The sequence below is a fragment of the Phocoena phocoena genome, chromosome 15 (assembly GCF_963924675.1).
Source record: "Phocoena phocoena chromosome 15, mPhoPho1.1, whole genome shotgun sequence".
Lineage (NCBI taxonomy): Eukaryota > Metazoa > Chordata > Mammalia > Artiodactyla > Phocoenidae > Phocoena > Phocoena phocoena.
This window is the reverse complement of record NC_089233.1, coordinates 21277294-21294891: the sequence shown is the minus strand read 5'-3', so window position 1 is coordinate 21294891 and position 17598 is coordinate 21277294. Positions and strand designations below refer to the sequence as shown.

Sequence of the window (17598 nt, the reverse complement as noted above, 5' to 3'; positions counted from 1 at the left end):
TGTGTATGTATGTGCACATATGTATATTTGTGTGTGTGTGTGTGTGTGTGTGTGTGTGTAATACAATGACTTATTAAAAGAGAAAAAAAAAAATCAGTATTGCAAGGGCATTGTCAGGAACAGTGCATTGCTGAATCCTTCCCTGGTGCTGTTTGGCGCGAGACTGACATCTAGAGTCGGATGTGGCTTATTTGTTCTGAGGTTTTTTCTGGTTGAACTTTCTGCTTTGGATTTTCTGTATATGTTATTGTATTCTTACTCTATATTCTATTCTGGTCTCACTGTTTGTTGGTAGCATGATGTAAGTTATTTTGCATGTGCACTATACCATTGCCCCACTGCAGTACCAGAGGGAATAATTTTTGCTACAAAATACTTTTCAGGGTGATTTTTTCTAACTCAAGGTTTGCCACTCTCCTTCCTCCCTCCATCCTCCTTCCCTGCCAACTTAGTCTAATTGGCCCATCACTTCTACACAGCGTAAAGACAGTTCTTCCATGCAAGACTGAGGCACATGGTGTGGCTTCAGATCTTCTTCAGGGCAACGGTCATCAGGTGCACCTCATATGTTGAATGAAGCAAATACAGGATATATGCTGTGATTGAAAGTTTTGGAAGATGTTTGACTGCTTAGAATTCTCCTAGCAAATTAGGAAAGTATTTTTCAGTTGCATTTTGTTGGGCTCTAGTATTGTGATAATTACTCTTAGTAATAGTTTCCTTATACTGTGACATTCTTCTTGTAGCCAGTTGACTTTTCCGTTTACTTTAAATTGTTTTGAAAAAAACCCCGATCAGTGTATGTCCATTGACACTTGCTTAACTTCTGGAGTTGGATTTTCAGTGACTTAATGGAAAATCAGAAGATTTCTATGGTCTTTCATAGTTAGAAGGTGCTCTTCCATTTTCATAAGTGTTGTCTTTCTCCTGCTGCAATAGTAAATAATAAGCCATATTTTAAGTTATGTAACCAGTAACGCCACACTACAAGCAACATATAAACTACAGCGCCATCTTGCATTCTGGGTCCTAAATACCCTTCCAGTAACCTTAAAGGTCCAGTTACCATTTTCCCTTTATTTGGAGTAAGATGTGGGAACTGAAGAATAATTTTCTTGTTCAGATGCCATTGTCAAAGCCCTGGCTTAGAGCTTTAAAATTCCTACTTCCAGACCTGTCTTCAGGCCATTTAACTTGGTCTCTTTGCTGAAAAAGATGCCCCAGCATCAATAAGAAAAGAGTGTGAACAGGCATTTATAATTATTCAGAGTGACATCTTAGGTAATTAGGCCACTTCTTTATGTATTTGTATATACACTGAAGGATGAAGTGACCACGTAGATGATATTCTTTCCTGGATGAAAATCCTTTTCAGAAATTGGATTTTAAAAAACACACTTCAGGGGGCTTCCCTGGTGGCGCAGTGGTCAAGAATCCGCCTGCCAATGCAGGGGACACGGGTTTGAGCCTTGGTCTGGGGAGATCCCACATGTCGCCGAGCAACTAAGCCCGTGTGCCGTAACTACTGAGCCTGCACTCTAGAGCCCACGAACCACAAATACTGAGCCTGCGTGCCGCAACTACTGAAGCCTGTGTGCCTAGAGCCCGTGGTCCGCAGCAAGAGAAGCCCGTGCATCGCCACGAAGAGTAGCCCCTGCTCGCCACAGCAAGAGAAAGCCCGCACGCAGCAACAAAGACCCCATGCAGCCAAAAATAAATAAATAAATAAATAAACAAAACAAATCCAAAAACCCCCCACACCTCATATCAGAATTCTGTTTCATTTGACCTCATGGCTGCTATTTAAGAAGAAAATATCTTTACTAGTATATAAGTTCATTATTTTGTATACATTTTAATTTAAATCTGAGCAGTTTGATCATGCATCATGGAAACCATCTGCTCTGCTGGCTCTAAAACAATGTCTTGTTTGAAAAACCTGTTTATATAGGACTTTAAAGAAACACTATCAGAATGTATTGTAGTCAGTATAGATGTATTCTTCCTATGACTGCAACCCCAAAGACTAAAAAAAACCCTCATTTCATATTTTTATTAGCTGTATCTTTTTTAATGTGAACAAGTAAGTTTTCTATACAATTTGATCCACAAATGTTTGCAACATCTACTTAATGCTTACTACCGCATGCAAGATACAGTACAAAGTAGTTTTCAACCCACAAAAGCATCCTTGTCTGTACTGAAAACATTGCCTGTATCCAATGTGTTTCTGAAAGATTTCATGTCACTAAGATGCCAGCCTGGTGTCTATTGAATATTGCATCAGATGACCTTTGTTATGTATTTATCAAAGCAAGTTCTATATAAAAATGCATTTTGTGAAAATCCTCTTTCAGACGTTTGTAAAGGAAGACTTGGTTATCGATAGGTTGTTGGCAGCTTAGTTGTTTTTAGTTAAACATGCTTTATATCTTTTTTGATATTTTACACTTACAGGTTGTTGGTTTGTTTCCATGTGTCTCTTCGTATATAGTTCTTGAGCAATTTCCTGAAAAATACGCCGAGCACTCTTTTTCTATAAATACAAATAAGAAAAAAATGTATCTCTCTCAGGAATAAAAGCAATGATTATTGCACATCATCTCAGCCTTTTCTTTCTTTATTGCCACCAGTCTCAGAAACTATCCCGCCCAACACATCTATACCTAGTTAACTCTTGTATTTTGAGTATAGTAAGTAGAATTTATGATTGAGAACTGTCAATTTACCACATATGTTACCATTATCATTTTTCTCAACAATAGGAAACAGTATCTGTGGTTGCAAGTTGTTCTTTGATGATGTTCGGAGTTTCTTAAATTATTTTGGATTTGAAGTAGTTACAACCACAATTCGAAAGATATTTTACAAGCATTGGTCTGTACCTTTTGTGAATCTTCTGTTTCTTTCTTTCTTAGAGTGTTAGATTTTGACTGTCAAGAAGAAAAGGAGAATCTTATAAGACACTTTATATACTCAAAACAGTTGTGGCGGAGATCTCATACCATAATAAGGTTAAACTAACTTAATATTTAAATGGTGATGCAGTAAGAGTTAATAATTTTCATGTCATTTCTGAGATGCTTTATTAATAAAATAGCTCAAACTGATTGTAGGATTTATAGTAATCCTAATATAACATATACATCCCCCCTCTTGTAGCATGTGAATAACCAGAAGATAGTCTTTCTCAAAATCTTTAGGCCTTTTAAAGATATTTAAAGGCAGTTTCTAATCTCTTTTAACTTTTTTTTGCTCTTAAAGATTGTTCTTAGCCCTTTCATACCTCCCCCACCAGCGGAAAGTAGCATGTGTATGATGGTTATAAAGAAGGGTCTCTTATTCCCATATTACTGGGTTTTAAAAAGAAAACCCTGTAAATTGTGTACTCTGGTTAATAATTTCAGTGATGAAAATTTTTGCTTTCTTCTACAGACCTCTTCTGCAGGTGGTATTTCCTGCAAATGCAAAGGAAGGTATTAATTAGATGAGCTACTTCCGAGGCTCCCAACATGTGGAGAGATGGAAATTATTTCCTTATGATAATATTCAAGGCCATAGGGACATCTAATGCAAGAAATTTGACTTACTTTGGTGAGGACGATGAAGTACACGAATACACCAGTGACGTAGATAGAGAGCAGTGATAAGAGGGCCGTCAGGAGACTCTGCAGTTCCTTGCTGAGAGCCTTCGTGTCTTTGTTAATGACAGATACAGAAAGAACCACAGTCACTATTGAAGCATATTATTGCAAATATATGTATAAAGTATAATCGAAACTACATGTTAGAGGTGAAACATGAACTTATTCTATTTGGCTATTCATATAAAAATTTATTCAGGGTCTCTTGATTCAGAAAGTACTCAAGTATATGATATAGTTAAAGCCAGTTCATTAGTTCTTTAAATGTATTATGCCCAACACGTTATTCATTTTTAAAACTTAAAATTTTTAAAAATTCAATTAATTACTTGTCATAATGCTAAGAATCACTTTTTATATAAAGTTTTGCTGAAAGTTAGATAAACATTAAGAGTTTGTTCAAGGGCGTTTAAAGTTTCTTTTAGTAGATATGATGTACAAGTGTCACCAAGAGTCTGTTTATGGAGTTAAGATACTTTCCCATGTGTATTTATAACCTTGAACTGTTTAGTACACATAGCTGAACAGTGCAGTTCTCTAAGAACCTGAGAAGGCCGTACATTGAGACTTTAGTGCTCACTGCATGCTTAAAAGACAGGCATTGTTATATGTGCCCCTTATTTCTAATAAAGTTCTGGAAGTGGATTTATTGAATCCATTTGCACATTCTGAACTTCTCCCTCCTTGCAGGAAGTGTCCTGTGCCCTAGGTAGTGATGAAGTAACACACCATGTCTTCAAGTACCTGAGTATTTGAAATACAAAATCCATTTAGATTTATAATTGTTATCTGAATAACTTGTACTTTTCAACTAAATATCCCATAGATGCTTATTGTGTGAACTCAGTTTATACAACATACATTTTTCTTGTGAAACTAACAAATCAACCATATCTGTAAAACTTAAAAAGTTTCAAGTGTGAAATTAGGAGCTCTGTAGAAAAGGAAATTGCCATGTCTATCTTAGTGGTACTTTCATTCCTGTTCCTCAAGAAGAATGTTTCTTCACATAAGCTTGCAGGTTTGAAACCTTCATCTCTTTACAAACCATTTTTCTTCTAATATTTTTTATAGAAGACGAATGCATGCAGTGAGATATACAGATCTCCAAAGCTGTTGTGTTTGTTTTAATACCTATAGCTAATGTTTATTGAGCGCTTGCTATGAACCAGACACCATTAAAAGTGCTTTATGTGTATTAACGCGTTTATAATTTACCTTACAGGTGAGAATAAACTAAGGTTAAATGACAGTGGAATATCAAAAGGCCATTAGAGCACCAAAGCAGGGGTTAAAATACAGGACCATCTGGGCTCCTCAAAGTCCTGTTTTAAAACCAAAAGGCTGGTTAATTTGAGTTTACGTTTTAATGATCTCAGCGCTCATCATACCAGAGTTTTTTTTTTTTTAAAGAAGATGTTGGGGGTAGGAGTTTATTAATTAATTTTATTATTTATTTTTGCTGTGTTGGGTCTTCGTTTCTGTGCAAAGGTTTTCTCTAGTTTTGGCAAGCGGGGGCCACTCTTCAACGCGGTGCGTGGACCTCTCGCTATTGCGGCCTCTCTTGTTGCAGAGCACAGGCTCCAAACGCGCAGGCTCAGTAGTTGTGGCTCACGGGCCTAGTTGCTCCGCGGCATGTGGGATCCTCCCAAACCAGGGCTCGAACCCGTGTCCCCTGCATTAGCAGGCAGATTCTCAACCGCGGCGCCACCAGGGAAGCCCATACCAGAGTTTCTTTAAAGGCGAGAGGTCTGAACAAAAGCACGGAGTTGCTGCCCTTCTTTTCCTTCCCCCAGAATCACGTGAAGCTTTTCCTCTGAAATTTCTTAATTTCTTAATTTATAGAATTTAGCTAGGCTCCGTGTCCTCACTTGGATGAGGAAATTGTCATGGAGTTTAGTAAATCTCAAGAAGCCAGGGCCACACCGACCTTTTTTCTGTTCATTATCTATGCAGAAGGGGTAGGGTCAGGGATCCCCCAGTGGCTTCACCTAAAATTTGTGTTTATTCTCCATAATGCATATTTTTTTTCGGGGTCCAATTTATTGATTGCTTTCGCTTCTCCAGTGTTTTGTTCTAGATGGTGCAATACCAGACTAGATACTGACAAGGCTGTCAGTTAATCATCACATTTCAATCAGTGTAACATACAAAAGGAGGACATAGTTGGTCAGCCTTTGCCAGTAAAGTCTGGACATGGAGAGAGAATATAGCACCCACATAACCCTGACTCTGTGTCTGTGGAGGCTGGGAGATGGTGTCAGAGGAGTTCTTGAATCCAGACTTCATGTTAGCTTGTGTGCAGGTCACACTCTTCACTGGCTCGGGTACTAAGTTATCAAATTTACCTCATAATCTCTGCATATAAGTATTGTGATGCATTTCGGGGGCAGAGCAGAACGCAGTGTTCGGGAATAAAGTCTTGACTAACCTCTTACCACCAGCACAGTCCCTCCTCCCGTCCGCTTAGCTCTCGGTTCCTTTGAACTGGGAAAGGCTATTCCACAGATGTAGATTGCACTGTCATTGAAAGCCAGCCTGTTTACAGTGAGGGAAACTTGGTTTTGTGCCAGATTCGCAAGTGTGAATTTGTCTGTGTCATCTCTGCACCCATCCAAGCACAGGTTCTCGGGCTGGAGAGCGCCGTAGCGAAACCACAGGCTTGTTGGTTGCTCTGCAGGGCACCCCACTGTGGAGAAAGAGCACTGCATGGTCACAGCCTTTTGAGTGTAGTCCACTTCGAGGGAAGGTGGTTGAACCACCGAGACGGTACAGTTGCTCACGGCACCTGCAGGAGGAAGCAGGTGAGACTTTTTAGTGGGCCTCTCACCTCCCTTTGTGCTTCCGTTTTATTGACATTTTGGGGTGGAGAATCGTTGAAAGCCATCGCTTTCTTTTTCTTCCCTCACTCCCAGCACAGACAAGACTGTAAAAGTAGACACTGGTGACAATATTTTATAATAACTATAAATGGGGTATAACCTTTAAAAATTGTGAGGTTGTACACCTGTAACTTACATAACATTGTACATCAACTTTACTTCAATTTAAAAAATTTGAGACTAAAAAAAAAAAGCAGACACTGGTATTCCTCACTTTTCCTAACTCTCCGAGTTTCCTAACCTCAGCCTGCTGTTGTGCAGTGTGATGTCTGGTGCTTGAGGGCAGCCCCAGAGAGGTCCCGGGAATCTGCATTATCATGAGCGGAGGTGACAGCAGATCCAGAGTCAGAAGTTCGGGGTCCACATGTACACTTGTGGTGTACGTACAAGCTTTCCTCTGACCTCCCTATGCAGATCACTTACTCTCTCAGGACCCGTTTCCTCATCCGTACCCCCGGCCTCACAGGAGTGTTGTATTCAACGTGGTAATAGGTATCAAAGCCCTTCATGCAAGTGTCACGCCCACTGATTGAGCACATGGGCAGTAGGGATTTGGGCGGGGCGGGGGGGCCTTGTGGCAGTTGTGATTGCTAGGAATTCATGACAATTTACAATTGTTCTTTTATGAGTCTAGTTGTCCCAGTGGGAAACATTATAAAAGGCAAGATGTACATCTGGGAAAATGTAGCCCTGGCTTAGCCTACAGTGTCTTTGATTACTGAGCAGAGGCCTAATGAGTTGGCCGTTTGGCCGTGCCACAGCCCAGCAAGTTGGATTTCTTCCTGGCACTTGTACATTGCTTTGTAGTCTCTTGTAGCTTTCATCTATTTGATGAGAGTGTAGCTCCTGGAGCACACACTTTAGTTCGGATCCTAGCTCTGCCAGTTCCTAGTTCTCTGGTCTGTTTCCTCATTAGCAAAATGGGGATAGTATCGTACACCTCATGAGTTTAGGGGGAAGTTTAAGTGAGGCCATGTATGCATAAGGAGTATTTACTTACCTAAGTCTTAGTAAGTATTTAATAAAAGGTAGCTATTTCTGCTGCCACCATTATTGCATTGATGGGCAGTGTCATATGCCCATTTTAGAGATAATTGTGGACATCTCAGCAACGTGTTAGCAGGGCCGGGATTAGATATCCAATCCAGTGCTCTCTCCACCACGTCCTGCTGCTTTCATGTCATAGAGGTTGGGTCCCTACTTTGGCCTTCTGTCTAATCCCAGGCATGTGAAGCTGGAAAGCTGCTCAGGTGTTTATAAATGGGAAGACATCCCCTCAACCCTTTTGGGATCAAGGGAGAGGCTCTATGTGAAATAGTATTGGTTGAGACAAATTGGAATTTTTGCATGTTTTTAGTCTGACTTTGCCTGGTTATATGTTTCCATGTGGTCTTATTTGTCTGACTTTGTCCTTTGCTACTGTAAACGAAATTGAAAGGTAATCCAAGTGGTCTGATGTAAGTTTCAGACGAGCTTTTTGTCACCTAACATTTTTGTTATAGGTCCTGACCCAGAACAGAAGAATTAAAACTAGAATTATGGTATCTGTGATGCAGATCTGTTCTCACCATGTTTTCATTTTAGTATTTGTACAATTGAAGACGAGCTGGGAGCTTTTTAGCAACCTGATAAAGTCACTTGGAGAAGACCAGGCTTCCTACTTCTTCAGCTGACGGACTTAGCCTCACTCCTAAGTCTGATAACTGTAAGCACTGGTCTCCTACCCAGACTCGGTCACCTTAGAAGTAAAGAAACGCTTTACAAGGTATAGTGATCATTATGTATGGAAACTTGAAATGGAAGTGGGCCTACTGAGCCACAAAGTTAACCAGCAGTGTCCCAGTGTCAGGTCCTCTGTCACATAGAGTTTTTAACAGGGAAGCTGCCTTTTAACATTTTTCTTGGAGAGCTAGTGCTCCAGGGTAAAATAAATATTTGCAACTTTGGAGTTTCCTATCTCTGCTCATTTCTGACTACTGCCTGAGAAGGGAGAAAACCAGTTGCAGTGGTTTCCTGTGAGAGCGCAGACTGTGAGGACACTGCTGCCCCTTCCCCCATGCTGTGAAGCAACATCTTAGTGAAAAAAGGGAAGTTTGGATGATATGTCACACCGCAGCCCACTCCTTGAAAAATTTCTCTTTAAGAACTCCCACATTCTGTAGGATTTTTTAAAAAAATACAGTACCCTCTGAAAGGGTTGAAAGTTTATCTTCTTAGTGGAGGGAATAAAAAAAGATTACTATTTTTGAAGACCAAGGTAGAAAATACATAGAAAATTAATTTTTTGACACTTTCTAAAAAAAAGCCTTTTTGGAAAATTTCGAACACATGCAGAAGTAGTCGACCAGCACAGTAACTTCTTTGCCGTCACCTGACTTCAACACAATGTTGTTTCACCTCTTCTCCCTACTTGCTCCTTCACTCCTGTGTTATTTTAGGGCAAATTCCAGATATTTTATCTGCACATCTTTCAAAATATATCTTTAAAAGATAAGAATTCTTCTTTAAAATAATACTAATTAAAATATATTAAAAGTAATATATACACATTAGGGAAAAAAAGACTATAACTGAAAGTAGAAGCAAAAAAATCACCCATAGTCCTTTCATCACCCCCACCAAAATCACTGTTAACATTTTAATGTATTTCTTGACAGATGAGAAAAAAATCATTTTAAAAGCTTTTGCTCCCTTTCCTGCCCTATGACCCAAACTTTGTGGGCAAATCTGAGATTATTAGATTTATTAGAACTATGGTGAGATTATTAGAACTGTGATGTAGGAAACTCTTTCATAGAGAAAAAAACAGGTAAAGGCATCCATATATTATGAGATGATGATTCTTCAAGGAAGGAGCCGTTGCAGCTGTTTTTTTAAAAGACAAATACTTTAATTTATAGAAATTCAGCTCTTCTGAAGCACTGTTCTTTAAAAATATTCAAGTATTGTTTAGTGCAGAGTGAGTTCACCTGTATGGGAACTGAATTGTTGATTACTAACATGTGATTTTACGAATAGTTTCAACCCTTTGTCTGGTGAGGTGCTCTTCTCTACAGCTGCCTAAGAGCAAAGGACATTTTCAGTGTTAATATGAATTTTTTTCTCAGCTCTTTTATTACCTGTTTCTCTGAGAAAAAAACATTTATCACCTTAGACAATTTCCATAATGTTATACATTTAAAAATTAATCTGTAGGGGCTTAAAATATAAATGAATTAGGCGAAAAGTAGCAATTGATTTAAATAAAATGGAGGGAAAAATAAAAGAACCTTACCGACATGAAATAGAATCAGATTGAGTTCCAGACCGAGAATGATTTTGCCTCTGTTCACAGTCTCCATTTCTGTGTGTATGTGTGACGTGGTTGGTGGGATTGTGTATTTGAAGAGAGTTGGCTTTTTTTTTTTTAAAGAACGGAAGAACCAAAGAGAGGAACTCTTATTAAGGAACCATAATCGGGAACTTTTTGAAATTGTGTAAAGATTGTTTGTAATCCAGTTTCACCATTGAAAGTTGAGATTTTAGCCTAGAGCACATTTCTAAATGTTCATATGTTCACATTTTTCTTGGATTTTACAAATCCTCGAAAGTATTAGATGTTTTGAGACTTTGATTTACACGTGGTGCATATTCTCAGGATGTATTGTTTGACGGATAATTCGTACTTTAAATTTCTAGAGCAGTTCAGTCGCTGGTCTTGGGGCATCTAATTGGTGCTTAGTGCTGGGCCAGTAACTTCTGGAAATGGAGGAGAAGCAGAAGGAAGTGTCTTCACGTAGAGACAAGAGAAAAATTAGTGAACGTTACATCAGAGTACAATGAAGAAATAAGTTGTGTACCATTAACTAGTTGTGCCCCAGTTTGTGTGACCCCTTTTATTGTGCTGTGAAACAGATGTGTGGAATCTCTGTCATCCCCAGCCCCTTGGGGGCTTCATCAGTCAGGTTCTTTGTAAGCAACAGAAAATGACTTGGGCTGACTTAAGCAAAGGGTAATTTACTGAAAGGATTTGGGGTAGCTCAGCGAGTCACTGGAAGGACCGGAGAATCGTGTATGGGGGTCTACACACAAGACACATGCCCCAAAACATACTATAAAACTGATCCAAAGAGCACACTGCCGCCGCCAAGCACTAGATGCTGTGGCTGGACCAAAGCCTGTCCGTAGTACCGCTCAACGCTGCCCAGCTGCTTGGTCTCACGCCACTGCTCCGCCTCCCCAGAGAACGAGCCTCATGTCCCCACTTCTCTGGGTCACTAGCTCCTCCTTCCACGTGAGCTTAGGTCGTGTGCCAGTGCCTTAGCTGCAAGAAAGGCAGGGAAAACTGCTTCCCCAGGCTCTGTCTTCCACCAGGAAGAGGGTGCTGGGCCACTGAAAAGAGTGAAAATCTTCCCATTGTACTGTTTGTACTCTTGGCACCTGTTGATTATATTTTGTCATTTACGGAAAGTTATTCTCAGTCTGAATTTAGTAACACTTTTAGTATTATTGTGTTTTTTCCATCATCATAGCATCTAAAAGCACCCCCAAATTTATATCTACTATTGTGTGCGTGTGTGTGTGTGTCTGTAGTCAGTGCTTGGTATGTGTGTGAACTTGAAGACCTTTTCTAGCCCCCCAGTATCTGGGCATCTGATGCTCATGGGTTTGGAAGTGACTAAAATAACATAGACTTCAGTCACTATTCCAAGAAGTGCTGAATTGATTCATCCATTCTAGTGTGTTAACCACTCTCTGGTTCTGGAGCTTAACTTTTATGAAATTGTTCTGGAAAGTTAGAGAGTGGATTGACCTCCCTTGAAAAACATACTGAATGATCTGTTTTTATAAATTAAAACCCTTCATTAGCCTGTTTTTATTTTCAGCCTGATAAACCTCTCTAGTTAATATGTTGCATAATTTTACTACACTAGTGGCATTTTCTAGCATTTATCCAAAACCGTCTTTCAAATTTTACGTGTTACTCTCTGCTTCAATATTCCAGTGTTTAATCAGCAGTTTTCCAAACCTATTAACCATTACACACTAGTCAGTCTGAGGGAGGGTGATGTCCAAAACTGTCAGAGAAAATAGTAGTGTGGGCTTTGGGTCCAGTTAAACCAGGGATTATGTTTCTGCCCCAGTGTTCATTAACCTTGTAGGCTGGGGCATGTGCTTCAGTTCTCCTAAGTCTGTACTTCCTCTCTTTGTCCTACCACTGGGTCACCTGGGAGATGATTCATCAGAGCACCCAGTGCTTGGCACATACCAAGTCCTTAGCAAATATTGTTCTTCCCCTCTTCCCTCTTTAAATAACTTGTTTGTTCAAGAATTTAACTTAATGTTTTTATTTGTTTTAGTAGGTGGCAAGTGGGATAAACCATCAGAAATTTTGGAAATCAAGGGACAGAATTGGGAAGAACAAGTGAATAGTCTGCCTGAAGTTTTCAGAAAAGCTGGTTTTGTTATCGAAGCTTTCACTAGACTGCCATACCTGTGTGAAGGTGACATGTATAATGACTACTACGTTCTGGATGATGCTGTCTTTGTTCTCAAACCAGTATAAACACGTGGAGCTTGAAATTTTCACAGTCCACCCCAAGAATGTATGCTCCGGAAGAGGGTCTGCGTTCTCAAATATGCGAAGGGAGGACCTTTGGGGACTGCCATTCTAAATATCATGTAGGAATTTTAAAAGCCAAAATACTAATTATTTCTTTGTAGTGTGTAAAAGGAATGTTTTTAAAAAACAAAAACCCAACTCTTTGAGGATTTTTATTAACTCTTTACTCAGTAATGCAGGTCACACTCCGATTATGGAAGATATTTTTTATACTTAATTGCAGTAGGGACTCATTCCCAGGCAAAGCAATAGTCATGACTTCACATGGAACCAATAAGTATGGATTGTTTTTAATAAAATGAAGACTGGCAGTAAAACTGTCCATCCAGTTGCAAATATTGGTTATAGGATATAGCCACTGATACTCTTTCATGTTTAGAAATTCTATCATTATTCAAGAAAATGTTTTTAATCATGCTAATAAACTTTTTTGGAGATGACTTTGGCATCATGTTTGAGTTAATATAAGGCTTCCCTAGCATCTTTCATTGCTTTGGCTTCAGGGGTACCCGAATAGTAGCAGTATGTGAAGGATGCAGTTGACTTGAATGTGCGGTGAAGGAAGGCTTGAGACGGGGGTGGGGTGCTTACTGCAAGGTGTGGTGAACATAGGCAACCCAGACGAACCCTTAGAACAACCTCATTCAGATACAGTACTTCGAGGACCACTCTCACTCCCTAACTCACGTTGTTTTCGGAAGTGCGGAACACTGGATTCTGACTTTGTGGTAGCTTCTGTCCTACATTCAGAATTTTGTTTTTTCCGGACAGTCTCAGATTCTCAGCATTGAAACATTCAGTTTTGTCTTCTGACAAAAATGCAACCTAAAAATGTTTTAATTCAGCTTCTTACTCTGTATTTGTATACATCTTTCCCAGAACTCGGCTCTTTCAAAATCCTTAACTGAGTTTATCGAAATCCTTAACTGAGTTTAGAGTTTGCCAAGAGTGTGGTTTGAGGAAACCATGTCAGACTCATGCATTCTAGAATCAGCAAGTGCCTCCAACTATATATCCAGAAATGTTGCAATGAGGAACTCATTAGCAAGATCAATAACCGTTACGGATGTTACAAAGAGCAGAGCACTTAACCCAGAATCTAAAGTCTCAGTAATAACAGATGCCAATTTGAGATCGTGGCTATTAATATGTTATTCTCACAACTTTATTTCTTTTGTCAGCCAGGTGTTTCATTAAATATTCTCATTCATATGCTCATAGAAGTTATCAGATCAGCACATTTACTGCGACACCTGGGTATAAAGGAGAATTAAATCCTTGAGAAGAATGACGTTATTATTCATTGAGAACAGCATTCCCATGTCCTCACACCAATATCTTCCAATGTTATTGTGTAGTCATAAGAGTTGGGTTACGTGATTTATGCAAAAGTGTCATTGGTGTGTTCTAATGCTTTTTTCCAGGAATTCAAATAAGTGAAGTGCAAATACTTAGCACCTTAGATTGTAAAAATAGAGGAAACGAGTAAACTTAATGTAGTTCTTGTACAGTTGAGTTTTGCTTCTTTATAAACTGTCATCATCAGGGGTTACTATTTAGACTGCCGAACAAGAGTGCAAGAGTGACGGATGTTCAAAGAGGCAGGCTGCTCCAAAGTGTTTCATAACCTTGAAATCCAGAATTAATTTGAGAGTCTATTTGAAAAACACATAACTCATTCTTTAGCCCCCAAATCAGAGAAAGCACATACATTAATTTATTTCAAAGGTAAAAATACTTTCTCAAAATCTGAGGTTCTCTGAAAGCCAGCTTCTCAAAAGTGCGTGTGTGTTTTTTTTGGTGAAAATTTAAACCAGCAAATCCGCTCACGTTTCATGCCTGGTCTTGAAAGTCTTGATGGTGTGTCACCACTCCACTAGATGGCAGTGTTGCTTACTGAGTGTCAATGGCTGTTTTTTCCCCTAAATGGAGTCATGTTTTTTCTTTTTTCTCCCCAAAATACAATAAACTGCCTTCTTGTCTACACCATTCCTGTGTAAGTGCTTCATATCAAGTTAAGGTTGTACTAGAGGAATTAAGAAGAGCTCTATTTGTGGTCAAAGCAAGCTAACCAGTTGACCTTAAAGGTCACAGAGAAAGGAAATGCAAGCTGCACCTGTGAGTCAAAGCTCTTTGCACCTGCAGTTGTAAGCCCCTTGAGTGTTTAGACTACTGATTTCAGGGAAGGGAAGGGAAGGGAAGAAGACACAATAGCCTTAGTCATTTCTCCCTTGTGCAGAGTTGTTAAGAGAGACAGTGTATTTTCTACCCTTCTCAATGTCGCATCGGTTTTTACACAGTTGACCTTTAACAGAAAAGAAGCTGGGCTGGGAAATAAAGTAAAACTTAGCTGTTTCAAGTCGTCTTTCCGAGTAAAGCTTTGTTTTCACTTAGTTCTGAGTATAGTATTTAAATAGACTTATAATGAAGCAAGATGCTTTCATCACTTGCTTCCCGCTGCTTGGTTACTGACAAAAGTATTTCATGATCATTTTTCTCTAAAAGCTACAGCACCTTCAACAGGGGCTTCTAGTGGCTAAAGGGACCTACTATGTTTGTGCAGATGCCTCAGTACCCCCCAAATAAGCTTGTATCCAGTGCACCCATGTTGCAGTTGGAAGCTGGTGGACTGAGCTAGGGTTGTCCAGGCTGAGGTTTGCTGCCTAGGAGTCCACTGAGCACAGCACTGGGCTCGTAATTGACTTGAAACAACCAGGATGCTCACTAAGTCACGACTTATCAAAGATAGAAAATCATGAATTGGCAGAAGGAAGTTCACACTGTGTCCATGCTAAGATCTAAGTGAAATAATGCACCCAGGATCATTAAGGAAATATTACCGCAATATAAAATTCAACAGCCTGCCTTTTTGCAAGTAGTGGATGATGAGGCAATAGCTGGGCAACAGTGAACGGCACAAGAAAAACAATTTCATATCTACCGTAGCTATATAGGTGTTCGTATGTTTTGCTCCTTACCTTCATCAGTTCTAATACATTTGTATTGTCTGTCTTCTATGTAGGAGTTGATTCTAACTTCTTCTTAGTTGTCACTTGCTTTTTAAAATTTTATTTTAAAATGAACTTTTATTTTGGAATAGTGTTAGATTTCAAGAAACCTTGCAAAGATAGTACAGAGCGTTCCTGTATACCCTTAACCCCCTAACGTTATCTTGTATAGAAGCCACGGTATGTTTGTCTAAACTAAGAAATTAACATCAGTACACTCCTGTTAAGTAAGCTACTGACTATTGCAACTTGGCCCATTTTTCCATTCATGACCTTTTTTCTGTTCTAGGAGCCAATTCAGCATACCACATCCCATTTAGTTGCTTACTTTTTAAATTGTTAGTGTTTACTGACACAGTACCATTATTTATCTTTTCCTTCCAATTTTTTTATTGTAAAAAGCACATGAAATTTACCATCTTAACCATTTTTAGGTGTTCGGTTCAGTGGTATTCCGTACATTCATATTGTGCAACCATCGCCACTATCCATTTTTACTCTTTTCATTTTGCAAAACTGAAACTCTGTACCTATTAAACACTAACTCCCCATTCCCTCTTCGCCCCCAGCCCCTGGCAATCACTGTTCTGCTTCCTATGAATTTGGCGCTTCTAGGTAACTCATATAAGTAGAATCATACAATATTTGTCCTTTTGTGACTGGCTTATTTCACTTACAATGATCTCAAGGTTCATCCATATTGTAGCATGTGTCAGAATTTCTTCCCTTTTTTTTGGCTGTGCTGTGCGGCATGTGGGATCTTAGTTCCCCAACCAGGGATCGAACCCACAGCGCCTGCAGTGGAAGCAGGGAGTCTTAACTGCTGGACCACCAGGGAAGTCCCTCTTCCCTTTTTAAAGTTGAGTGATATTCCATTGTATGTATTTTGCTTATCCATTCATCTGTCAATGGACACCTGGGTTACTTCCACCTTCTTGTTATTGAGAATAATAACAAAATGCTGCTATGAACATGGGTGTACAAATAATCTGTTTGAGTCACTGTTTTCACTTCTTTCGGGTATATACCCAGAAGTGGAATTGCTGGATCAGATGGTAATTCTATGTCTAATTTTTTGAGGAATTGCCATATTGTTTTCCACAGTGGCTGCACCATTTTACATTCCCACCAACGGTGCACAAGGGTTCCAATTTCTCCATATCCTCCCCAACACTTGTAATTTTGTATTTGTCTTGATAGTAGCCATTCAGTGGATATGAGGTGGTTTTGCGTTTCCTTGATGATTTGTTTTTACAGTACAATTTGTACAGCATTGGGTTTCATTTACTAGTAACTTGCACTTTATAGCTTGCTATCTATATTGATATCAATGAATTGGAATCAGTGTCCACTGATACCAAAGTACTTCTTTTTAGTTATGAAATTTCATACTTTTGGAAAATTAGGAGAATATTTTTACATAACTAGAACTTAAGATTTCCCTCTGGATTTTAGAGTCAATATGCTGTATTCACATGAATTAAATACTAGTGTATTTTTGATGCAAAGCCATTTAAAAATTACTTTCAGTAAGTGTAAAATGAAAAGTAAAGCTCCCCTTTCTCTGCCCCCAAATAAATGACCATGTGAAACTGGAATGTCTTATTACAGACCTGCATTTCTTAAATTCTGGAAAATAATTAAGAACAGGTAGAATGCCCAAATGCTGTTTTCTTATATCCTGTTCAGGAGTCAACACAGAATATGGGTTTTAAATGCCTTTGAACCCTCAACACTTTTCAAATGGTAGAGTTGTGGTGTTTGAGAATACATTGGCAGTCCTTTTTATACTCAGCAGAACAAAAAAGTTTTCCCTGCCCTTGATTTTGCCACCTTGTTTTTATTATTTATTATTTATAAGCTGGCTGTGACTGATCATAAAGCCCTACTGGTTTTGGCATGTTTGTTATAGAAAAAGTAGAAAATACCGACAGGTGTAAAGAAGAAAATGCAAGTAGGTTTTACCTGTATCATAATCTTAGAGCACCACTGTTAACGTTTTGGTATATGCCCTTCTAGACTTTTTTACATCTATATTATGTACCCACACATACACATTTACAAATTAACATTAAAATTTTTACAATAAAAAGATACTTTTATTCTTCTGAGATAAATCATGTGAAACTCATAGACACCTATTTTCTAAATCAAAAATTGACAAAGGATGGAAGACATTTTCTATCATTTAGTGCTTGAGAGCAAGATTCTTGTTTAAAGGATTAAACCAGGAGCCTGGGGATAAAAGGGTGTTTTTGAGGATGCTGATAAATATTATAACTATTTTTAAAATAAGTTTATTTATTTTATCGTTTTTGGCTGCCTTGAGTCTCCGTTGCTGTGCGCAGGCCTTCTCTAGTTGCGGCAAGCGGGGTCTACTCTTCGTCGCGGTGTGCGGGCTTCTCATGGCGGTGGCTTCTCATGGCGGTGGCTTCTCTTGTTGCGGAGCACGGGTTCTAGGC

The 17598-nt window shown here is 39.0% G+C and overlaps 2 protein-coding genes across 3 annotated transcripts in view; one reads left to right on the top strand and one right to left on the bottom strand.

The window, feature by feature from the left end:
• METTL9 (methyltransferase 9, His-X-His N1(pi)-histidine) overlaps positions 1–12568 on the top strand; it is a 43622-nt gene extending 31054 nt beyond the window's left edge. The window contains exon 5 of one of the 2 annotated variants that reach the window (XM_065892480.1): positions 11866–12568. In XM_065892480.1, the coding sequence (XP_065748552.1) occupies positions 11866–12071 (206 nt within the window). In that variant the 3' untranslated portion in view covers positions 12072–12568. The remainder of the gene's footprint in view (positions 1–11865) is intronic. The other variant, XM_065892481.1, reaches the window with a different exon arrangement.
• IGSF6 (immunoglobulin superfamily member 6) lies at positions 871–9867 on the bottom strand. The gene is made up of 6 exons (XM_065893482.1): positions 9801–9867; positions 6076–6432; positions 3591–3697; positions 2886–2933; positions 2456–2536; positions 871–927 (listed from the first exon to the last, which is right to left on the bottom strand). Exons 1-6 carry the CDS (start codon positions 9865–9867, stop codon positions 871–873), a joined length of 717 nt encoding a protein of 238 aa, XP_065749554.1.
• Positions 12569–17598: the final 5030 nt, after the last annotated feature.

Bases quoted from the DNA above. Each gene is read 5' to 3' on its own strand.
- IGSF6 (XM_065893482.1), bottom strand. From the start codon at position 9,867: ATGGAGACTGTGAACAGAGGCAAAATCATTCTCGGTCTGGAACTCAAT. The intron at 2,537-2,885 runs GTACAGACCAAT...TTGTATTTATAG, and splicing joins AAACAGAAGATTCACAAAAG to AAAAAGAGTGCTCGGCGTAT. The intron at 928-2,455 runs GTAAGTGTAAAA...CTATTGCAGCAG, and splicing joins TGGAAACAAACCAACAACCT to GAGAAAGACAACACTTATGA.